Below are 18212 nucleotides of genomic sequence, written 5' to 3'. Positions count from 1 at the left end.
ATTCTGTTTTGAAGCTCAGACTTTTGGCTAAATTTAAAAATAGTTACCTCTTATTACTGAGAAATGTAATACACTAAACCATGACTTATTTCTTCTGATTCTCTATTTCAGATTCATATTAAAAAGATTACAAACTGATCATGGAAATCTGCTTTAGAGGAAAAAGAAAGAATTCTTGAAATTTCTTCCTATAAAATCTGACATCCTTAGCAAGTCACAAATGGAAAATACTGAGCATGCACCTTATTCCAAATGTCATTCTTTTTCACTTGAACTCTACCTCTTGTGAAATCTACTGTAGATGAGAAGATTGTATTTACCCCTTCTTATCTGATCCATCCAGAAACTGATGCTCCACACTGATAACATTCATCTGAGGCCCAAGTTGTCCTCCACTGTAATGTGACTTTACCATCTTATGGTTGCAGAACCCTGCTACGCTTAACCTGTACTATTTTGATAGTATAGTAATATAGAGTTGTACATATTGTTACATTCCTTGAAGAAAAAAAAAATATAATTATTGTTAAATAAGTTTTATGAAGGGGGTACTTTCGGAGTTCCATTTATTTTCTATAACAAGAACCCTCTTTTATAGACTGTCAGGGATATATATTAAAAAAGCTAGGGATATTTAATTTATTAAAATAATTTGAAAAGTACATATTTTTATGCAGTAAAATTTTAAATTGATATAGTTTTTTTATGAATTCTCTAGTTTAAGTTATCTTTCTACATTTTTCTTTGGAGATGCAAACATAAATTAATACCATATTTCAAATATACTGCCATGTTAAAAAAAAAACAAGATTAAGTTTCTAAATTATGTAGTTTTATACACAGAATCTGAATGATGTTCAGAGGCATAAACAGAGTTCTGAAGAGCATTATTCTTTGGGGCTATGGAATTCCTCTATGTACAGTTTGTAGCCACCTAAAAAGCATGTTGAAATGTCTTGTTTCATATTATGTACTAAATCTGCAGTAATTTTAGATTTAATCCATTGCATTTTAGAAGAATTTTTTTTTTACTCCAAAACAGTTCTTTCTAAAAATATTTGTAAACATTTCCTAGGCTGAACAAATTCATTTTCTGTACTGAAGAAAATCATTCTCCAGCTTTGCTTTGGAGTGACAAGAGATTACCTTTTATCAAAAGAATGAACAGTAGATACATTTGATTTAAAGGGGTCTCCTTTTAAAAAGTTCTGTTGTTGTAGCGTTTATTTTGGATACATTAGCGAGTAGTTACAGTTTATTTTCTTCCTTTGTTTCAGAACAAGGTCTTAGTTTGACTCCTTTATGGATCAGTATGGTAACTCACACTAACTTTATAGTAGGAACTGAATTTGGCCTCAAGTTAGTAGCCTGCCTTTTTGTTTCAAGGGAAACAACAGTGATGTTAAATGAATCAGAAATTTGGTCAGGAACAGAACGTGGTCTGGATTACAATCAGAGTGCAACTGTTGCAGTACTAATGCTGCTGCTTTTCTTAAGAGTCCTTCTGCTTAGGTGCTTATGTGTAAGGACTCAGGCCTGGGAAGATTTCAGTTAGGCAGAAATGACCAGGAAGAAGAGAGGCAGGAATTCCTCCCTTTTAATAGGAATAAAGTGCCTGATTGACATTGGGGAGGGAGGCATCCACACTGGCTTGGGTATTGTCAGTTGTGCTGTGAACCAGCCTCCTGGAACTGACATCTCAAAAGCTGGCCAGCTTTCCCTGTGGAAAAAAACACTCTGCAACCCCCAACACCGAATCATAGAATTACTTAAGTTGGAAAATATTGTCTTTGTGATCAGGGCACAGATGCACAAAACCTGCTGCTGGTTCCCTGATCTAGAGCAGGGGTCTTGAATTTCTACTTCCCTAATAAAGTTTAGCTGACAGATTTGGGCTCCCTTTCACAATAGGCTTGTAAGGAGCAAGAGCCTAAAGCTGCCTCACTAGCACTGCAAGCACCACTGGATTATAGTGTCAACCTGTCTTCTCTTCTGCCTTGTTGGAGAATTGTGCCATAGCTTTGACAATTCAGCAATATTCAAGTTGAAGAACTTAACTACTTCTACAGACTGTTGTAATTTTGGTTTAGCTATGTTGTCTGGGGACACAGGAAAGACAAGATCTGTAAGAAGAGCAAGACCTTCTGTTTAGACTGACTGGTGTTAAGTTCAAGAAAAATTAGATACCTATCGGACCTTGTTTACTTTTCCTGATTGCATCAGGTCGTGTAAATAAAATGTTACTTGGAAAGCTTATCTTGCCCATAGATGCTGTGGGCATAAGCTAAGCACTGGTCACATAAATAGTTTATTCTTGGATTTAGGAATGTGGGTGACTAGGCTCTGAATCCTCTGTGACTCTGGCCTATCGTGGTGCTACAGCCCCGTTTGTTTCCTGTATAATGCCCTGCCATCTAATTACCGACATGCAACGGCTTTTTTTTTATCACACATCAGCTAGCAAAGGTCTGAGAAAGTATTTAGGTTTTCTTCTCAGCTGTGTCTGTGAATGAATGATGCAAGTTATTTAAACTAGGATTATTTATTACAATCCAGACTGCAGAAATACATTAGATATTGCAGTGTCTTAATATAATTAGTTTTGTTGACAGTGACCTTTTCCATTTTTCCGTGAGTCTGGAAGTTTACTGGTACTATTTATGTAAGAAACCTGTGTGCTTATTCTAAAAGCATCACTGTTCATGACATTTCACAGTAGTTAAGATGAATCACTGCTAATATATTTAAATACACGGAACTCGTGCCACATTGATTGCAAGACTGGTTAGTAGTATATTTAGTTTTCAAAAATCTTGAGAAGAAATTATCCAAGACAACAAATTAAACTAGTGTGTGGTAAAATGTGGGTTGTTTTCTAAAGATTGATGCATTTTTATTACATTGTAGTAGCAGGAGTTGACAATACTCTAGGCTGCTTCAATACTTTCAATGTTCCTGAGCTTACAGGCTCTCTAGATGAATGTGCCACATGATTACAAATCATATTTCATAGATCCAGGTAAATTCAGAGTTGGTGTAATCAGGTAGATTATTTCTGCAGACAGCTATTTTTGGCTTTCTACCTTTAAATTCCAAATCAGGCTGAAGTGGTGCAAGACTCCTTCCTGGAAGAATGGTGAAGTAAGAAGACCTGGGCTGTTAGGCTTATCAGCCTTTAGCTTGGGTACTGTTTGTGACTGGGTCTGCACCAGTGGGCTGGTGTCTCCTGCACATCTCCATTGTAAGGGACAATATTACCATATGAGATCTTAAACAGCATCTTAAACCTATTACCTGTTTTGAGGGAGTTTTTCCCTACATGTTTTCAATTTCAAGTTAGTTTTGTTGTCACCTTAAAAATCCCCTTGAGGCTGCTGAATCTTAAGAGTTATCCAATAATGGAAAGTGTTTGAAAAAAACCTGCACTACCCTATACTCCTGTTAGCTCCTTCTGATGCTGTTAAAGCTTCAGAAAAGCAAACTTTTGTGAAACCAAAGGCATAGCCAGAAACCTTCATTACCTGGGCAAATGAACTTCTTATACTGGATGCCAAACAGACTGTCTGATGTGAAAATTTGCTTTTTTGAGCTGATCAGGATTGCTTGGGACCAAGAGAACACAAGACTGCCAGTATAATCTTGCTTTGCTCATTCAGTGGGTCATGCTACTGAACACTTTGTAAATAATGTGAACAGAATGTGATAATTAGAGTGTTTCTAAAGCACTGTATGAGGCTTTGAGCTTTTGCAGGCATCTCAACCATGTGTTTTCATTGATGGAAAAAAATCCTATGGATATATTCTTTTTTTTTTGTACTTAAAGATGGCTTAGAAAAATTCAGATAGATGTGATTCATGGACCAAGAAAAGACTGGAGTCTTCTGTTGTATCACTGCTTGTCTAGCTGTTTCGAAGCAGTTTTTAAATACCTTGAGTCAGTTTAGAGCAAAGCAATTTATACTTTGCCTGTGTGAAACACAATTCCTTGAATGAGCTGAAGTGTGATTAGTCTTTGGAAAAATTTGGAAACTGTGTACCAGTTTTCTTCTTTTTTCCCCCAGATATATTATAATTTCAGTAATCTCTGTATTTTATTGGAAGTACTTGCTCCAGATGAAGTATCATAGTAGTTTATAGTTTGCCTCCAACTTGGAAAGTATTATTTTAGTCTCGTAGGGGAAAAGAAAAATGAAATCCTCTCAAGCTCCCCTAAAATACATGAACCCAAGGTTCTACATTTGTTCTTACTAGGAAGGATGTATTCTGAAAAAGCTAGAAGAAGTAACTCTAGCTAGAAGTGGGGGGGGGGGGGGGGAAGTCCTTGTGTTTTTAAATCATCTTTACAATCACCAGCATAAGGCTGACAAGCTATTAAACAACTGGTGTTTTCAGGCTAGCATTGATTGCTGATGTACAACACACAGCCCATGGAGACCCAGTGAATTAGTCCTTGAGTGTCACCTTTGTGACCTTAGTGGTCTCTAAAGGGTTTTGCTAAGTTCTGCTAGTTCTGCTGTAAACAGTGAACTGCTGCAAGTTGAAGTAGCTTAATTTTGAGAATGATGAAGCCTTGTTTCAAGGGCAAAGACATTAATATCTTTAAAGGGGTAGGTACACAGGCCCCGAGTCCTTCAATGGTATCGCACCATTACAGGGCAGTACTAAATATGAAGTATTTTTCTGTTGAACTGAAGTGGATGATCAGTGATGCTAGGATTCCTGTTAGGGGAAAGGTGTACAGTTAGGCTGCAGCTGCCTGCAGGACAGGAGCTTGTGCTGTTAGCCAGGAAGGGAGCAGATCCTGACTGGAATCTTTCACCTTCCATGGATCAGCAGTTCACTGCTTTCCTTGTTTAAAGGAGAACTTTCCCTGTTTAAAATTGCTCAGCATCTGCTGAGAGGGAAACATTAATCTCTTCAAGCCTTAACAGTGGCTGAAACACACAGTACTGTAAGATGCACTGCCAGCATATTTGGTATTTTAAGATAAATTATAGTTTTTCCTTAGAGATCACATTCTAGTATTGAAATTGTCTTACTGTAACCAGTTTACTCTTGTGTTGTTTTGGAACCTGAATCCCAGTGCTCATGTTTCATGCTGAACACTGCATTGGAAAGCTGTCATCTTCACTTTCCATAAGGTATTGTTTGTGATGGTCAGTTTCTACTTCTGCCTTGTGGACTTCACAGCTGCAAGCATTGCCATGAGCCCACCCCTGTAGCCAAACCAACTTGTACTTTCCTTCCATGTTCATTGATTGACCTGCCACTCAGAATGGTGGATGTAGTAATACCCACTGGACTGCTAGAGATTGGGTTTAAAACTTGCTGCTATCTTTGGAATCCTGATATGGGTCATGTTAATTGTGCCTTTCATCACTGTTTCTTCTGTGTGCCAGAGTTGTCCATGTATATTTGAAGTAGTCACTGAAGTAAATCTGTTCTCACAATCTCTCATACAAGGAAGGACAGATCTCTATCTAGAGACAGTTGTTGCTTTACCATCGCAACACTATTGATCTGTACTTTCACACAGTCCCAAGGCAAGGTATTCCAATATTACTCTTCAATAAAACTGCTTTTTGGTGTCACTTAAACCCCTCATAATGTAGAGCTTATGCCGGTATGTGCATAGTATCTGCAGTAAAAGTTATGCTACATAGACTTGTTGCAGTTAAATTTAAGCTACAGAAATGTACAAGTAACTTGTTTTTAGGAATGTACTGCGAAAGTATTTGAACGAAATTGCTAACATGTTTACTGTTGTAAATATTTTAATAAAAAAAAGGACACTTCAAACTTTTTTACACAATTATCTACAATAAAGAGAAATTTACAACCATTTACATACAAAATGTTCCTAATTTTTTCTTTACTGTCAAAATGGCTAAGGTAGAAACAAAATAAACATTAGATACATGAAGTCCTGGTTTTATTTCACTCTGTACTTATAAAAGGAACAAAGCATCTTGGTGAAGTTCCATCCACATGCTAATGAGATCAAATAGAGCATGATGAGCAGTGCAAATGGATACAAAAGAATAGCTGTGTTCTTCAAAAAGGGCAGTGCTGAAACAGAAGCAATATTGAAGCAAGTATAAAGTAGTGCTCTTTAAAAAAAGCGCTTCATGTAGAGTAGCCTTGGGGCAAGGTAGCAATAAAAAATAGTTCTGTTCTGCTGTCCTCCTCAGACATCTCTGCCCTACTAGCCCTACAGTTACCTCAAAATGTCTTGGGGAACTGTTTTACCTAAAACTATGGTCTTAAACTCATTACAGAATTTTTATCCAATGCAAACATCTTCAAGTGGATTTACAGAGGAACAAAAAACCTAAGTTGTGGTGCTACAGGTCTAATACAAGAAAGGAATTTGGTGAGGTGGAGAATATAAATTCTTTGGTTAAGATGTCCATCCAGCCAAAAACGTGGATTGGTACATTTCTATCATACTTCATTTCTATCATTCACCACAAAGAAAGAGTTACTTCAAAATGCAGCTAAGCCTCTGCTTTACAAATAATATGCTAAAATCAAATTAATAGCTTGAAAACATGCTCTTCTTTTTGGGCAAACAAATAGAAAAGAAGTTGATGTTACTCACCACTGTATCCTAGGAATGTCACGTAGATGTAATAGCCGATTGCAATCAGCCATAACGTATTCCCAACAAAATACCCAATGACAGAATCAGATATGATGACATCTGCAAGAGATAACTGCTCTTAGCTGTTTTGATAGTGCACCGTTTTGAAGCACAGAGCTCAAAGTATTTAACTTACAGTTGATGAAGAACAGCTGGATAAAATGCAGAATGACTAGAAGAGGGTAGAAAGCATTCAGATGTACATCAAAGGCATATCCCCACTCCACATCATAATCTCTGTTCTGCTGCTTCACTAAGTACTTATTTGAAATGAACCTACATGAAAAGATATTTGAGACTGTTGTTAATATGAATCTATAAAGCTGACTGACAAAATATAGGTTTGATGTAGTAAGTCATATGTGATCCCAACTCTCCACCACAAAGTTTCTGCTATCCGGGAATAAAAACGTGCAAGAATCATGCAGACCAGACTATTGTTAAAATGATTTTGTTAAAACTATCATCACATCCCTTGCCTGCCAGAGGCAGCTGAAATACCCTGTGGGTAATACAGAAACAAAACCTCTTTATAAAGAAGAGATCAGTGCTACAATTTATCAGTCACAAGCTGCCACTTCCCTCTGTACACACAGGGAGATGACTTCAGTGAAGTGCTCGTACAGGATCAGCACATCTCACACAGAGGTGGTTTATTTGATCTCTACAGGACAGATGCACTGCAAGGACAGGAGGAGGGCAGGAGAGTGCTCATAACATGTGCCTATTATTACTGAAAAGATGTGCAAATGCAATGTGCACTGTCCAGTATTACAGGCTACTGAATGAGCCTGCTCTTTCCTTCAGCTTAAGTTCTGCTGACATCAAAATATTTATTCCATATAGAGGAGGAACAAGAAGTCAATACATGCTCAGAAATAAGAGACCAGATTTTTCTTGGAAGCTTCCTCTGACCTACTCTTTGTGCCAGGGGTGGGGTTGCAAAGAGGCAGAGCCTGGGTGCAAGGTGAGGAAAGGTGAGGCAAGAAGGAGTTTAGACTGATTAAGGAGTTTAGACTGATTAGGAATGGGGGGAGCTTTTGGGAAAAAAGGTGAGCTTGCACTGGAAGAAGGGACTTGAATCGAACTTGAGCCAGGTGACTGGTATTGAGGCCTGCAGGAAGCTGACTAAAAGACAGAGCAAAACCAGCACATGCTGAACTCTTCCTGGCTTGGGAGACTGCATCCTGAAGCACAAATTGCTGGAGGATGGGGGCAGGGAGCATTACTATAAGCTCTTCCCAAGCAATTTATGGGTTGCTGTCTCAGACAGGAGCATAGGTCAAGTAGACCTTTCATCTATCAGCTATGTTTCTTTTATGTACTTCATTCTCAATTTTGCAGTTACAAGCAGGAGTTCCTGAGGCCACTGTCAGGATTTATCCCTTTTCCAATCACCATCACTTTAAGATGTCAACTCCATCCCTAAAAACTCTTAAATGCCCTTGCTTTCTTAAGTTCCTTGCAAAATAAAAATTCTTTTTTTGGTGCCCTCCCCTTGTTGCAGCACAGAAACAGTGGGTTCCCGTCATTTTATGGCTCCCTCAGTGCTGAAGGGCCCATCTATGGTGTTGATGAGGCCTGGATTGTAAAATGACCTGCTCCTCTCCTCTCTACTTCTGCAAGTCTCTGGACAGGAGAGGATAAAACTGGCAGTGCCTACCAACAAAGCAAAAAGGTGCCAAGCACAAGACAGAGCAGATGGGGCTGTAGCTACAATCTTCAGCAAGAATCACGGGCCAAGTGTATATGGCCCTGCTTAAACAGAATCATCCTCAGGCTTACACTACTTGATTTCTTCATTCATTATTTTGATTGAACAGCTTTTTCTTCTTCTTTTTTTAATCACCTTTTTTTTTTAATTTTTATTTGGCATTACTGCTGAACATTAAGCAGCTCAAGAAGAAAGAAAAAAAGCTGGAATGTTCATCATAATACAGACTTTCTGACCACTTAACCTTGTAGGAAATAGTAAAGAAAGAGATGTATTCTTTTTTAAGGTATCATTTTGAAACAATTACTACAACAGCATAAAACCTATAGTCAATACTTGAGTGTAAGTTTACCCCAAACAAAGAACCAAGTGTCTCACAAACAGCAGAGGACTCTCTGTGTCTGAACAGCAATACTGAACTTGGCTTCAGAAATCACTACTTACCACATCAGAGTTGCAATCAGGAGCCCCACGCCTACGCAGTCTATGAATACAACCCAAAGTAGCAGTTTTATTGTTTCAAAAAAACCCATGTCCAACACAAATCCAAATCCTACTGTAGACACTGAAAGCAGAGAAAGATCATTAAAGCCAGCTGTGGAAATGAAAGCATGAGATCTTAAACTGATGAATTTTTTTAAGGTATCCTGTTATGAAATCTCCAGTTTCTTTTTTATTTTTCCTCCAAGATTTTCAGTCCAACATCTCAGGTTTTTTCCACGAAAAAATAGATATAATGCAGTTTATTCATAATATGAACACTCATCTGTACTTGGGTCTAATTGCAATGCTCCACCCAAACTATTTTTTAAAAAAATCAGACAATGCTACAATAGGACATTCTTTGTTTTATAAAAGCTCCTTGTTAACCCAAACAACATGTGTAACTCTATCTCAGTAAAGAGTTTTTCTATTATGAACAGGAATACACTATTTAATAGAAGGCAACTGAGACAATACTGAATTTGCAGTTCAGTCATTTATATTAGCCACTTTGTTATAGCTTAATTCTGCAATATACAGAATCTCACCAGGGCCTTTATGGTAAAAACAATGTTTTATCCGTAATATTCAGGTAAGCCAAGTATTCAGTATTTTTAAACAAAAGCACTGCCGTGTGGCATAGGGTTTTCTTACTGTCTGTAAAGTTACAGTGCACTATGCAGTTCAAAATGCAACAGAAAATGAGTTGCAATGGAGAGATCAATTCAAGACTATAGAGTACTACTTAAGCCTATTCTGATTTCTACTTCCCACCTTAACTTCAAAAAGGCTAGGCCTTTTTCTTCTGTTCTGCTTTAATTAAAAGATCATCCATAGAGATCGGTCCTTTTGTGTGTGTGTGTTATTAGAAGGAAAATAAACGTTCATCCCTAAACTTTCCCTCCCTCTTCCTTATGTTGTCTGTTCTCCCGCACTCACCACAGAGCCAGATACTGAGTAGCACAAGGAAAGCAGGATCATCTCTTGCCCATTGGTCCTTTGTCTGTTTTCTGTAGTGAAAGTTCCTGTAAACCCTCTGTGGTGAAGTGAACAGGTAAAGCATCTGCCAAAGTGCAAACTCGAAGTCCATCTGTCGGAAGTGGAAGAGCCTCCGGAGGTACTTGTAGCGTTTTGCTCCAGCCGTGTGCCTCGCAGCATCTCTGCGGCTCAGCACACCATTGCCCTGGCTCCCAGAATTAACCAGCGTGGTTGGCAGCATCTTGCTAAAGAAAGAATTTCAAAAGATGTACTTGATTTTGCACACAATATGGGGTACAAATAAAACAATGCGATGCAGGCTACGGCTGCAATGCTGAAGTGACTAAAACTGAGCACAAGTGTAAATAATGACATTGTTTGGAGCAAGTCCAGAGGAGGCCATGGAGTTGGTAAGAGGGCTGGAGAACCTCCCTTATGAAGGCAGGCCGAGAAAGTTGGGGCACTTCAGCCTGAAGAAGACAAGGTTGTGTGGGGACCTCCTAGCACCTCCCAATATTTGAAGGGGGAAAACAGGGAAGCTGGGACACTTCACCAGGAACTGCAGTGACAGGACAAGGAGTAACGGGCACAAACTGAAACAGGGGAAATTTAGGTTAGATACAAGGAAGAAATTCTTTACTGTGGAGGGGATGAGGCACTGGCACAGGCTGCCCAGGGAGGTTGTGGACGCCCCAACCCTGGCAGCGTTCAAGACCAGCTTGGATGGGGCTTAGAACAACCTGGTCTAGTGGGAGGTATCCCTGCCCACGGCGGGGGAGTTGGAACTATATGATCTTTACGGTCTCTTCCAGCCCTTAACAGTGTACGATTCCACGACATAGGAGCGGCCCGGCCGCCGCTGCTGACGAACACCCGTCCCCCCTCAGCGGGGCCCGCGCTCAGCTCCGGGCCTGGCAGCGCCGCGCTCCCCGAGCCCCGCCCCGCGCTGAGGGTCTCACCTGCTGCCCCGGCCCGCGGCGCGACCCCCGCCCCGCCCGGCACCGCCACCACGGCCGCCTCCCGCAGCCTTCCGGCACCGTCCGCAGCGCAGGCGCTCGGGATCCTTCCCGGAGCCGCCCCGTCCCTTCCTGCCCCCGCCGGAAGCGGCCCCAGCGCCCGGGATGGCGGCGGTCGGCGGCGGCCGCGGGGCGGGTGGCAGCGGGGCGTAGCGCCGGGCTCGCCGCCATGCCCAAGTACTACGAGGACAAGGAGGAGGACGGGCGCGCCTGCAACGGCGTGAGGGAGGACCTGCGGCAGTGTCTGCTGGAGAGCCCCTGCGTCCTGCAGGTGAGCGCCGCTGCCCTTCCGGGCCGGAGACCCGCAGGTCGCCCTTTTTGGGCCTCTTCTTGTTCGCAGCAGTTTAGGGAATTACAGCTCCAGAGGAGAGCGCAGGTCACCGCACCGAAGCGAGATCCCCAGTGAACTTCTCTGAAGTTGAAAGTAAATGATCCTCAAAGGCCCCTTCCAATTCATATTACTCAGTTGGCCAGAGAGTGGTGCTAATAATGTGGGTCGTGGGTCTGATCCCTGTATTGGCCTTCTCTTAAGAGTTGGGCTGGATGATCCTTGTGGGTGCTTTCCAACTCAGAATATTCGGTGATTCTGTTCTATGATTCTGTCAGGTGTTTTGATGTCTCTTTGATGAGCTGTAGAAATCAATTTTTTAATCTTTCTTTTTTCGTCTACTAGGAAAACAAAAGCCCTAAACAATGCTTGAAGGAAGGACACTGTAGGAGTTTGCAAGTGACGTTCTTTGCATGTAAAAGATCAATGGTAAGTGTGGTGTGTCTTCTGCTTCTGGCCTGGATGTTTCCTGTCCTTTTCCCCCTCTTTAAGAAAAACACATTATTTCAGTAGGGTTAAGCAGAACAGTTCTTGCCTTTGACTCCTGATTAAACTATGGGTGTTGTACTCAGTTCTCATGAAGAAGAAGCTGTAGAATAGGAAAAACATATTTAAATTGGGTTAGGCTTAGAATGTCGCAGGTAGTGATGTAGGTATTTTCACTATTGTTTTTAGTGAAGTTTTGGGTTAAAAATATTAGTAGACCAGGTAATTGTAAGATAAAATAACCACAAGCTATCTTTTGCCTGTAAGATCTTTGAAAAACATCTATATAGAGAACATTTAAATGAAGTGAAGTAAGACTTTCACTGTTAAAGCAGGATCTTGCATTGTATTCATGTTCAGTCATTAGTTTTCTTGGAGTACTAGAATTAATGATAAATAACAGTTTATTTTTTAATATAATGAACTATCCCATATGGAAATGACAAGTCATTTTTAAAAATGTAATTAGATATTTTCAGTATTTTGATAGGAGTTCCTTGTCCAGAATTTTTTGCTTGTGTTTCCATAACATTTAAAACATATTTAAAATGTGGTAAAGATGGTATTAACACTTTCCAAACATGAGAAGTTCAGGGCTCATTTTTATTTTTATCTGATGAAGAGTGTACAGCTGAAATGGTACTTTGAATTTTTCTTCCATTTTGTATTCGTTGTAGCAGCTTTTTGTACCTCTTCTACATGAACTGTATTAATCCATAAAGGGACAAATTATTATATCTGTGTATGGGAAGATGTTGTATATTGGAAGTTTGAAATGCCTATATGAAACTGCAGTAGCAACATATGTGTCTCCAGGTGATGTGTCTGTATTTTTCTGGCTGTGGATTGTTAAGGGAGCCTGATGAAACTAAGTTTCTAGCTAAATGCCTCCAGTCATGCAGGAAGAGGCTCTTAAATGATTTTATTTAAGTCTCCCAGATTTTAAGGCTGGTGAGTGAAGTTTTTCTTGTCCTGTTAATTCTTTAAATTTCAATAATCATTCTCAGTCAAACTTGTTACTTGTTATAATAGTGAAACTTAAAGAGTGTCCAAAACCAAGTTAGACACTAAATACAGATATAATTTGCAGTTTGCTAAAATCATCAGGGGTTTTGCCTCAATGCTGTTTTCTTTTCAAGGAAACAGAAAGTCTTATCAGAGATGTTGAAGTAGGGCCAAAGTTTAAAGTGAAAGCTGCTTGGTTACTGGACAGGCTGTGTCATTGTGAGTCTAGCTCTTTACAAATTTTGCTGCAGTCCTGAATTGTGGAAGAAGGTTAGTTTATGGTGGTAAAAGAAACCTCCTCAGTCTAATATCAGAATATGGCTGAGTTGCAATCTGTCACTGCCATCTTCAAGACTGTCTATCTAAGTTCAGAAGAATTCTCCCACGATCAAAGTATGTTTTTTTGCTGTGTTGGGAAAGAACTTGCAGTTTAGCTTCTGTAAGTACTGCACTGTGGCTTTTATTTTAGCTTTACCATCTTCTTTAGCCTTTCATTAAATGCTTTTTCTGTAATTGCCAAGAATAAACTTGCAGATTTTACAAGCTGAATATTGTTTCTGTTTTTACTGATTTATTTCTATTTTTTCCAGAAACTTTGTGTATTTAAGTTATCCCTCTCCTCACAGACATTTGTAGTGACTCCTACTTCAGCCAGCTCTGAATTTTCCTCCTTTAGTTTATCAGTTACATTTGCAAAACTGATCTAAGCAGATTTACTCTACCTTGTTTTTCATGGGTTCCTTGCCATCCTACTGTGCTGTTCTATCAGTTATGTTGTTCATTGCAGAATGCATAGGACACTTGGCACATAATTTTAGTTTTGTGTGAGGTTTAAGATGATATAATGACTCTTTCATTGGGATCCCCTGTGGCTTGTTGGCTGCATCACTAGTTGTCTTCTGCTTTATTCTGCCCTTTGTTCTGATGTTCCAAAGTGCCAAGGCAGCACAAACACTCTACAATAACTCTTTGGGAAAATACCTGCTCTTACTATATTGTCTTTCATTTTCAGTTGGATACCAGGGCAAGATTCAGAGGGAGGAAGGGATACTGAAGTCCTTGTCAAGAGATGTTGCCATGAAAATTTGGGGTTCATCAGCACTCTACACGAAACAGAGACTAAAATAAGAAGATGGTACCTGCTGGATCCTTTCATGCAGTGTTTTCATGGGAGGTATCTACTCCTGAGTATTGCAACAGATGGACCTGGATGTGCATTGAAATGTGAAAAGGAAGACAAGCATAAAACTGCAAGTTCTGGCCAAAATGGGCACCTGTCATGTACTTGCAATAAAAATATGAAACCCAGAACAAGCTGCAGAAGTTATAATTCTGTTTTGAAGTAAAGTTGTCATTTGTGACTCTACTGTAAATTCTGATAATCTTTTCCTATTAGAAATAATACAAGGTATGGAACTGGGAGTTCACTTGATGTGTTGAGGAAGAGTTTTCTTAGTGGATGAGTATCTCAGAGGGTTTTTCAGAATAGAGCTATTTTCAGAGATGGGGAATTGACCAAGGTTGTAAAACGTGTGTGCAAGCTGTTTTCTCTCTAGTAAATTTGCTGCCCAATAAACCTGTAATAGATGGGAGTGGTGCTGTTTTTCAGTCCCACTCTGCTAAGGAAGTGGGATTTATGGGAGTAAGAAGCATTAAATAGTGCTTAAACCGTGACTGTGGTAAATGTTACCTGGTTCTGTATAAGACCTGCTTTTCCAGGGGAAAAATTTACCTTTTTTCCTTTTTCTTCCATCAGTGTCCCCACCTCTTTAAGTGTCAAACCTCACATAAATGGTGTTGTAACTCTTACTTGGGGAAACTCCAATAACTTCAGGCAAGCTGATTAGAAGCAAGATGAGGAAGTAGTGAGAGGGGAGAGAGCCATAGTAACTTCTTTTCTTGGCTGAATTTAAAGCCAAGTGTCTGATACACATTCAGTCTGAACAGAGGTATGCAACGCTTACTGTTTCTAAAACTGATTACTTCAGTGAATGAGCACATGTTGGCTATTTAATTTTGTCTGTCTTAAGCAACTGATCTGTAATGAGTCAGAGAATGTTTGTATTCCTTGTGTGTGTGGGACTTTTATTTTTGCCACCTAAATCAACTCTGATTTCACATTTTTGTGTTCTGTTGATCATGTGGAAGCTAGTTCATTTGTTCAAGTGCTATAAGCATCCTTTGTTTTCCACAGCCTACTTACCATATTATCGTTTTACACATAAATACTCTTAAAAATAAGAGTATTTTTATCTTAACACTAATTCCAATGTATTACTCACAAGCCTTTTCCATGGGGAAAAACATAAAAAAGGTACTAAAAATAAATATAAAGCCAGATGGCAGGTATTTAAATGTCAGTTAGAGAGAGAAGTGGGAATGGTATGTGAGTTTGGTAGTCAAGGACTTTTTCATGGTGTGCCCTAATGCATGGATTTGTAGGTTGATTGTTCAAGTTGTCTTTATTCCTTTCTCAGCCATAATCACTAAGCCTCTCCTAATGGTACTGCAGCATCTCCTTTTGGAAGGGAACAGAAACATTGCTACATCATAGACAGACACATAGTTATTTCTAGTTATCAGATTGATCCAGTGGAGATCAAATGTTAAAATTAAATCTATTGGATAGTTATGGATTTAATAATTAACAGAACCCATGTGTTATTTGGTCCAGTAGAATGTTGGTGTCAAAAGTTCCTAATGGTTCACTAAATTACCAAACTACCTAGGACAGTATGAAAATACTGATTTGCTCAAGAGACTTATTCAATTTCAATATTGTGTAACACAATACTCTGTCTAAAGATAAGTAATTATATAATTGTTTTGGGACTTTGAGCACTGTCCTACTTGAGAGATATTAATGTTCCTTTGAGAAAAATAATTATTTCATTAATGCCCTAAGTCCTATGCATTTGATTACAGCTTTTTCCCTAACGCACAAAATGTTTTTATTTAAATATATTGATGTTTTTATCCTGTGCCTTGTGCTGCATTACTGACTTTTACTAAAGAAAATGCATATTTCTGTTCTTTGGTAGACTTTGCAAGATGGGATCTGTGAAATTGAGTTGTTGAGGACCAATGCTTGGCATGGTGCCAAAAGGCTAATACTGGTTTCAGAATCCCAAATATAAGCAGTACTAATAATTTGTGTTGAATAAGTAAAGAACAGAGTTTGCTAAGAGCTCACTGCTGCTCTTGTTCCTCTCTGTTTTCCATGATGGAGAGTCAGAGGGTGCTACATGCTGTCAAGACTGACGTCGCAGGCTGTGGCTCTGTCAGTGCTAGGGCCTGTCCGTGGTACAGCATCCTGTTTCAGCAATTAAAATGTTCTCTGTGGTCCAATCCTGCAAACATGGTTCTATTTACAGAGCTGCAAACATATATTGCAGAACTGCTCACATGTTTATGATGATAAAAAACAGGCTGTGGTCATTTACTCTGAAAATTCTTTAGGCTATGAACTGTTTTTTCAAGTCAGTACAGAGTGATAAGCATATGAGTGTTTAACGAAGGCCCACATGTACATACATTGAAAAGTGAGAGAAAGGGGTTGGTCTTTAAAAAGTATCACACATTTAGGATGTGCCTCTCAGATGGAATGACAAAGTATCTTTAAAAAACCCTCACTTTTGAAATATTTTCTGCACCCAGACTGGGTGCATTTTTATTATAAACAGCTTCATTATTCACTGGGTGGCATAAGGAAGTGCTTGTCCAGTCTCTCTTCACTTCTTAAAGTTTCTGGAGAGTAGCAGGTTGGATGAGATGCTTTTTTTCAAAGACAACATTTAAAATTATATGTTTTCAGTGAAAGCCTGGAACAAACTAGATTGACACCTTCTACTCATAATAGCAGCATTAGATGAAGTCATCATCTAAAAGTGCAGCCACAGAATGTAGGTGGTAAGCAGAATCTGTTGTTTAAGCCTGTGGTTAGAAAATTTACAAATACAGAACTGTAGCAGTTTTGTTAACATGATGAATTTTACGCTGCCTTGATATGTGATCATTTAGAATACGTGTATTTATTGTATATATCTATCTTGTCTAAAGCTGAAGAGCACAACAGCTTAATTCCAGTCATAAGCTGTAGCTGACAGAATAATAACCAGAAACCTTAAGATCCTTTCTCATTTTTCTTTTTTCAAATCTGCCTGCTGAATTTTCTGTCTCTGGCATAGTTTTATTGCAGATATCTTCAGAAAATCATTAGCTGGTTATTTCTGTAAGTGGCACACTTCACAATGACTTGGTTGACAGTGTGTAGGAAGAAAATTCTGTAAACATAGAGTGCAGCTTCTTGAAGTGGACTATGCTTTATTTTCAGGATTTACAGAAGGTTCATTTATAACGTTCTTGAACACTGAAAATGGAAGAAGCAAAAAGATCAGCATTTTAACAGTTGATTAATTAGGTGAATAGAAGGTGATATATTTCAAGTAATAATGTATTTTAGTAGCTGAACATTGGAAATATGTTTTTATGTCAAGCTGAGGTGGGTATGAACTGATGGAGGCTTTCATATGCAATATTCTTTTTTTGGCTGGCCTGTAGGTACTAATGGACTGCAGTGAAATGGAATAGAATAATTTCCCTAAAGATTTTTTAGTAAGAGAGGAAATTATACAAGTAAATCTCTGTGACCTAGAACAAGATTTTAAAAATCTCTAATATTGCTACTATTTCTTTAAAAGGGGCCACAGAAAAATAGCAAAGCAGAAATTGGCTTGTAATTCATAAGTTCTAATGATAAACTGTGCTACTGTAAAATTGTATTGTGTTATCTTTCATTACCACTCCAAGGAAGAGGAATATGATCTTTTCCTAGTCAATTTGTGACAGGAACTTTTGAGGCCCTTTTTGGTGGGGAAAGTTTTGAAGTCTTTCTGAGGTCAAAAAGGTCTAATATTTATTAGCTATTTTCTCAAGGTTTTGGTTCTGTAGCAGCTGCACCTCACTAAGGATCATTGCAGGATGATTTCTGGGATTCTGAGTGGGAAGAAATCTGTTGCAGGTTGTTGGATTGTTGGCATGCTGAGGAAGATGAAACTAAATAGTGCATTGAGGGGATTGATAATCGGATGTGTAAAAATTTGTATTGATCAATTCATGGGCAAAAACTCCATAAAGCCTTTTGTCGACTGAGGCTGGACATTCAGGTCTCTTCCTGCTTTATATTAGTAGTTAAGGTAAGAGTTTGACACATTTCATCGAGTCTGACCTTCTGTGAAGCTTTTTATGCCAGAGAAAGGTATCAGCTCTTGAAAATGGCATAAAATCTGATTAAGTTTTCTCTTGATAGAATATTTCAATAGCCAGTAATCTCTCTGCAGAAAGAGCATGTCTGTCTTATGATTAGAATTTGACTTCAGTTTTCACTTCTGGGAGAGGAAGAGAGGACGGCTCTGCAAAGAGTTTATAAGTATCTTACATTTTCCTGCTGGAATGCATTTGAAAGTTAAAAAATTAAAAACAGAAAGATGCAATGAAATGCAGGGATTGACTTCCTAAACTTGTGACTTGTGTTATAACTGCCCTCCTTAGTCCCATCAT

At 39.0% G+C, this 18212-nt stretch overlaps 3 protein-coding genes across 6 annotated transcripts in view; 2 read left to right on the top strand and 1 right to left on the bottom strand.

Moving 5' to 3' along the window:
* MGAT4A (alpha-1,3-mannosyl-glycoprotein 4-beta-N-acetylglucosaminyltransferase A) overlaps nucleotides 1-5855 on the top strand; it is a 78401-nt gene extending 72546 nt beyond the window's left edge. For all 3 annotated transcript variants that reach the window (XM_038160547.1, XM_038160633.1, XM_038160722.1), the window contains one exon: nucleotides 112-5855. In XM_038160547.1, coding sequence (XP_038016475.1) covers nucleotides 112-138 — 27 coding nt within the window. In that variant the 3' untranslated portion in view covers nucleotides 139-5855. The remainder of the gene's footprint in view (nucleotides 1-111) is intronic.
* UNC50 (unc-50 inner nuclear membrane RNA binding protein) overlaps nucleotides 1-10915 on the bottom strand; it is a 28129-nt gene extending 17214 nt beyond the window's left edge. The window contains exons 1-6 of one of the 2 annotated variants that reach the window (XM_038160944.1): nucleotides 10778-10912; nucleotides 9780-10063; nucleotides 8802-8922; nucleotides 6780-6919; nucleotides 6602-6703; nucleotides 5755-6069 (exon numbers count right to left, since the gene is read on the bottom strand). In XM_038160944.1, coding sequence (XP_038016872.1) covers nucleotides 5933-6069; nucleotides 6602-6703; nucleotides 6780-6919; nucleotides 8802-8922; nucleotides 9780-10059 — 780 coding nt within the window. In that variant the 5' untranslated portion in view covers nucleotides 10060-10063; nucleotides 10778-10912 and the 3' untranslated portion in view covers nucleotides 5755-5932. Of the gene's footprint in view, nucleotides 1-5754; nucleotides 6070-6601; nucleotides 6704-6779; nucleotides 6920-8801; nucleotides 8923-9779; nucleotides 10064-10777 lie in introns of those variants that run through there. The other variant, XM_038160860.1, reaches the window with a different exon arrangement.
* Nucleotides 10741-14241, top strand: LOC119711182 (cytochrome c oxidase assembly factor 5). Its single transcript, XM_038161076.1, has 3 exons — nucleotides 10741-11105; nucleotides 11508-11591; nucleotides 13666-14241. The coding sequence occupies exons 1-3, from the start codon at nucleotides 11004-11006 to the stop codon at nucleotides 13705-13707; spliced, it is 228 nt and encodes a 75-aa protein (XP_038017004.1). The 5' UTR covers nucleotides 10741-11003; the 3' UTR covers nucleotides 13708-14241.
* The last annotated feature ends 3971 nt before the right edge of the window (nucleotides 14242-18212 follow it).

Source organism: Motacilla alba, chromosome 1, assembly GCF_015832195.1.
Source record: "Motacilla alba alba isolate MOTALB_02 chromosome 1, Motacilla_alba_V1.0_pri, whole genome shotgun sequence".
Classification (NCBI taxonomy): domain Eukaryota; kingdom Metazoa; phylum Chordata; class Aves; order Passeriformes; family Motacillidae; genus Motacilla; species Motacilla alba.
The sequence above is the reverse complement of the archived record's forward strand: the minus strand, read 5'-3'. Positions and strand labels throughout refer to the sequence as shown.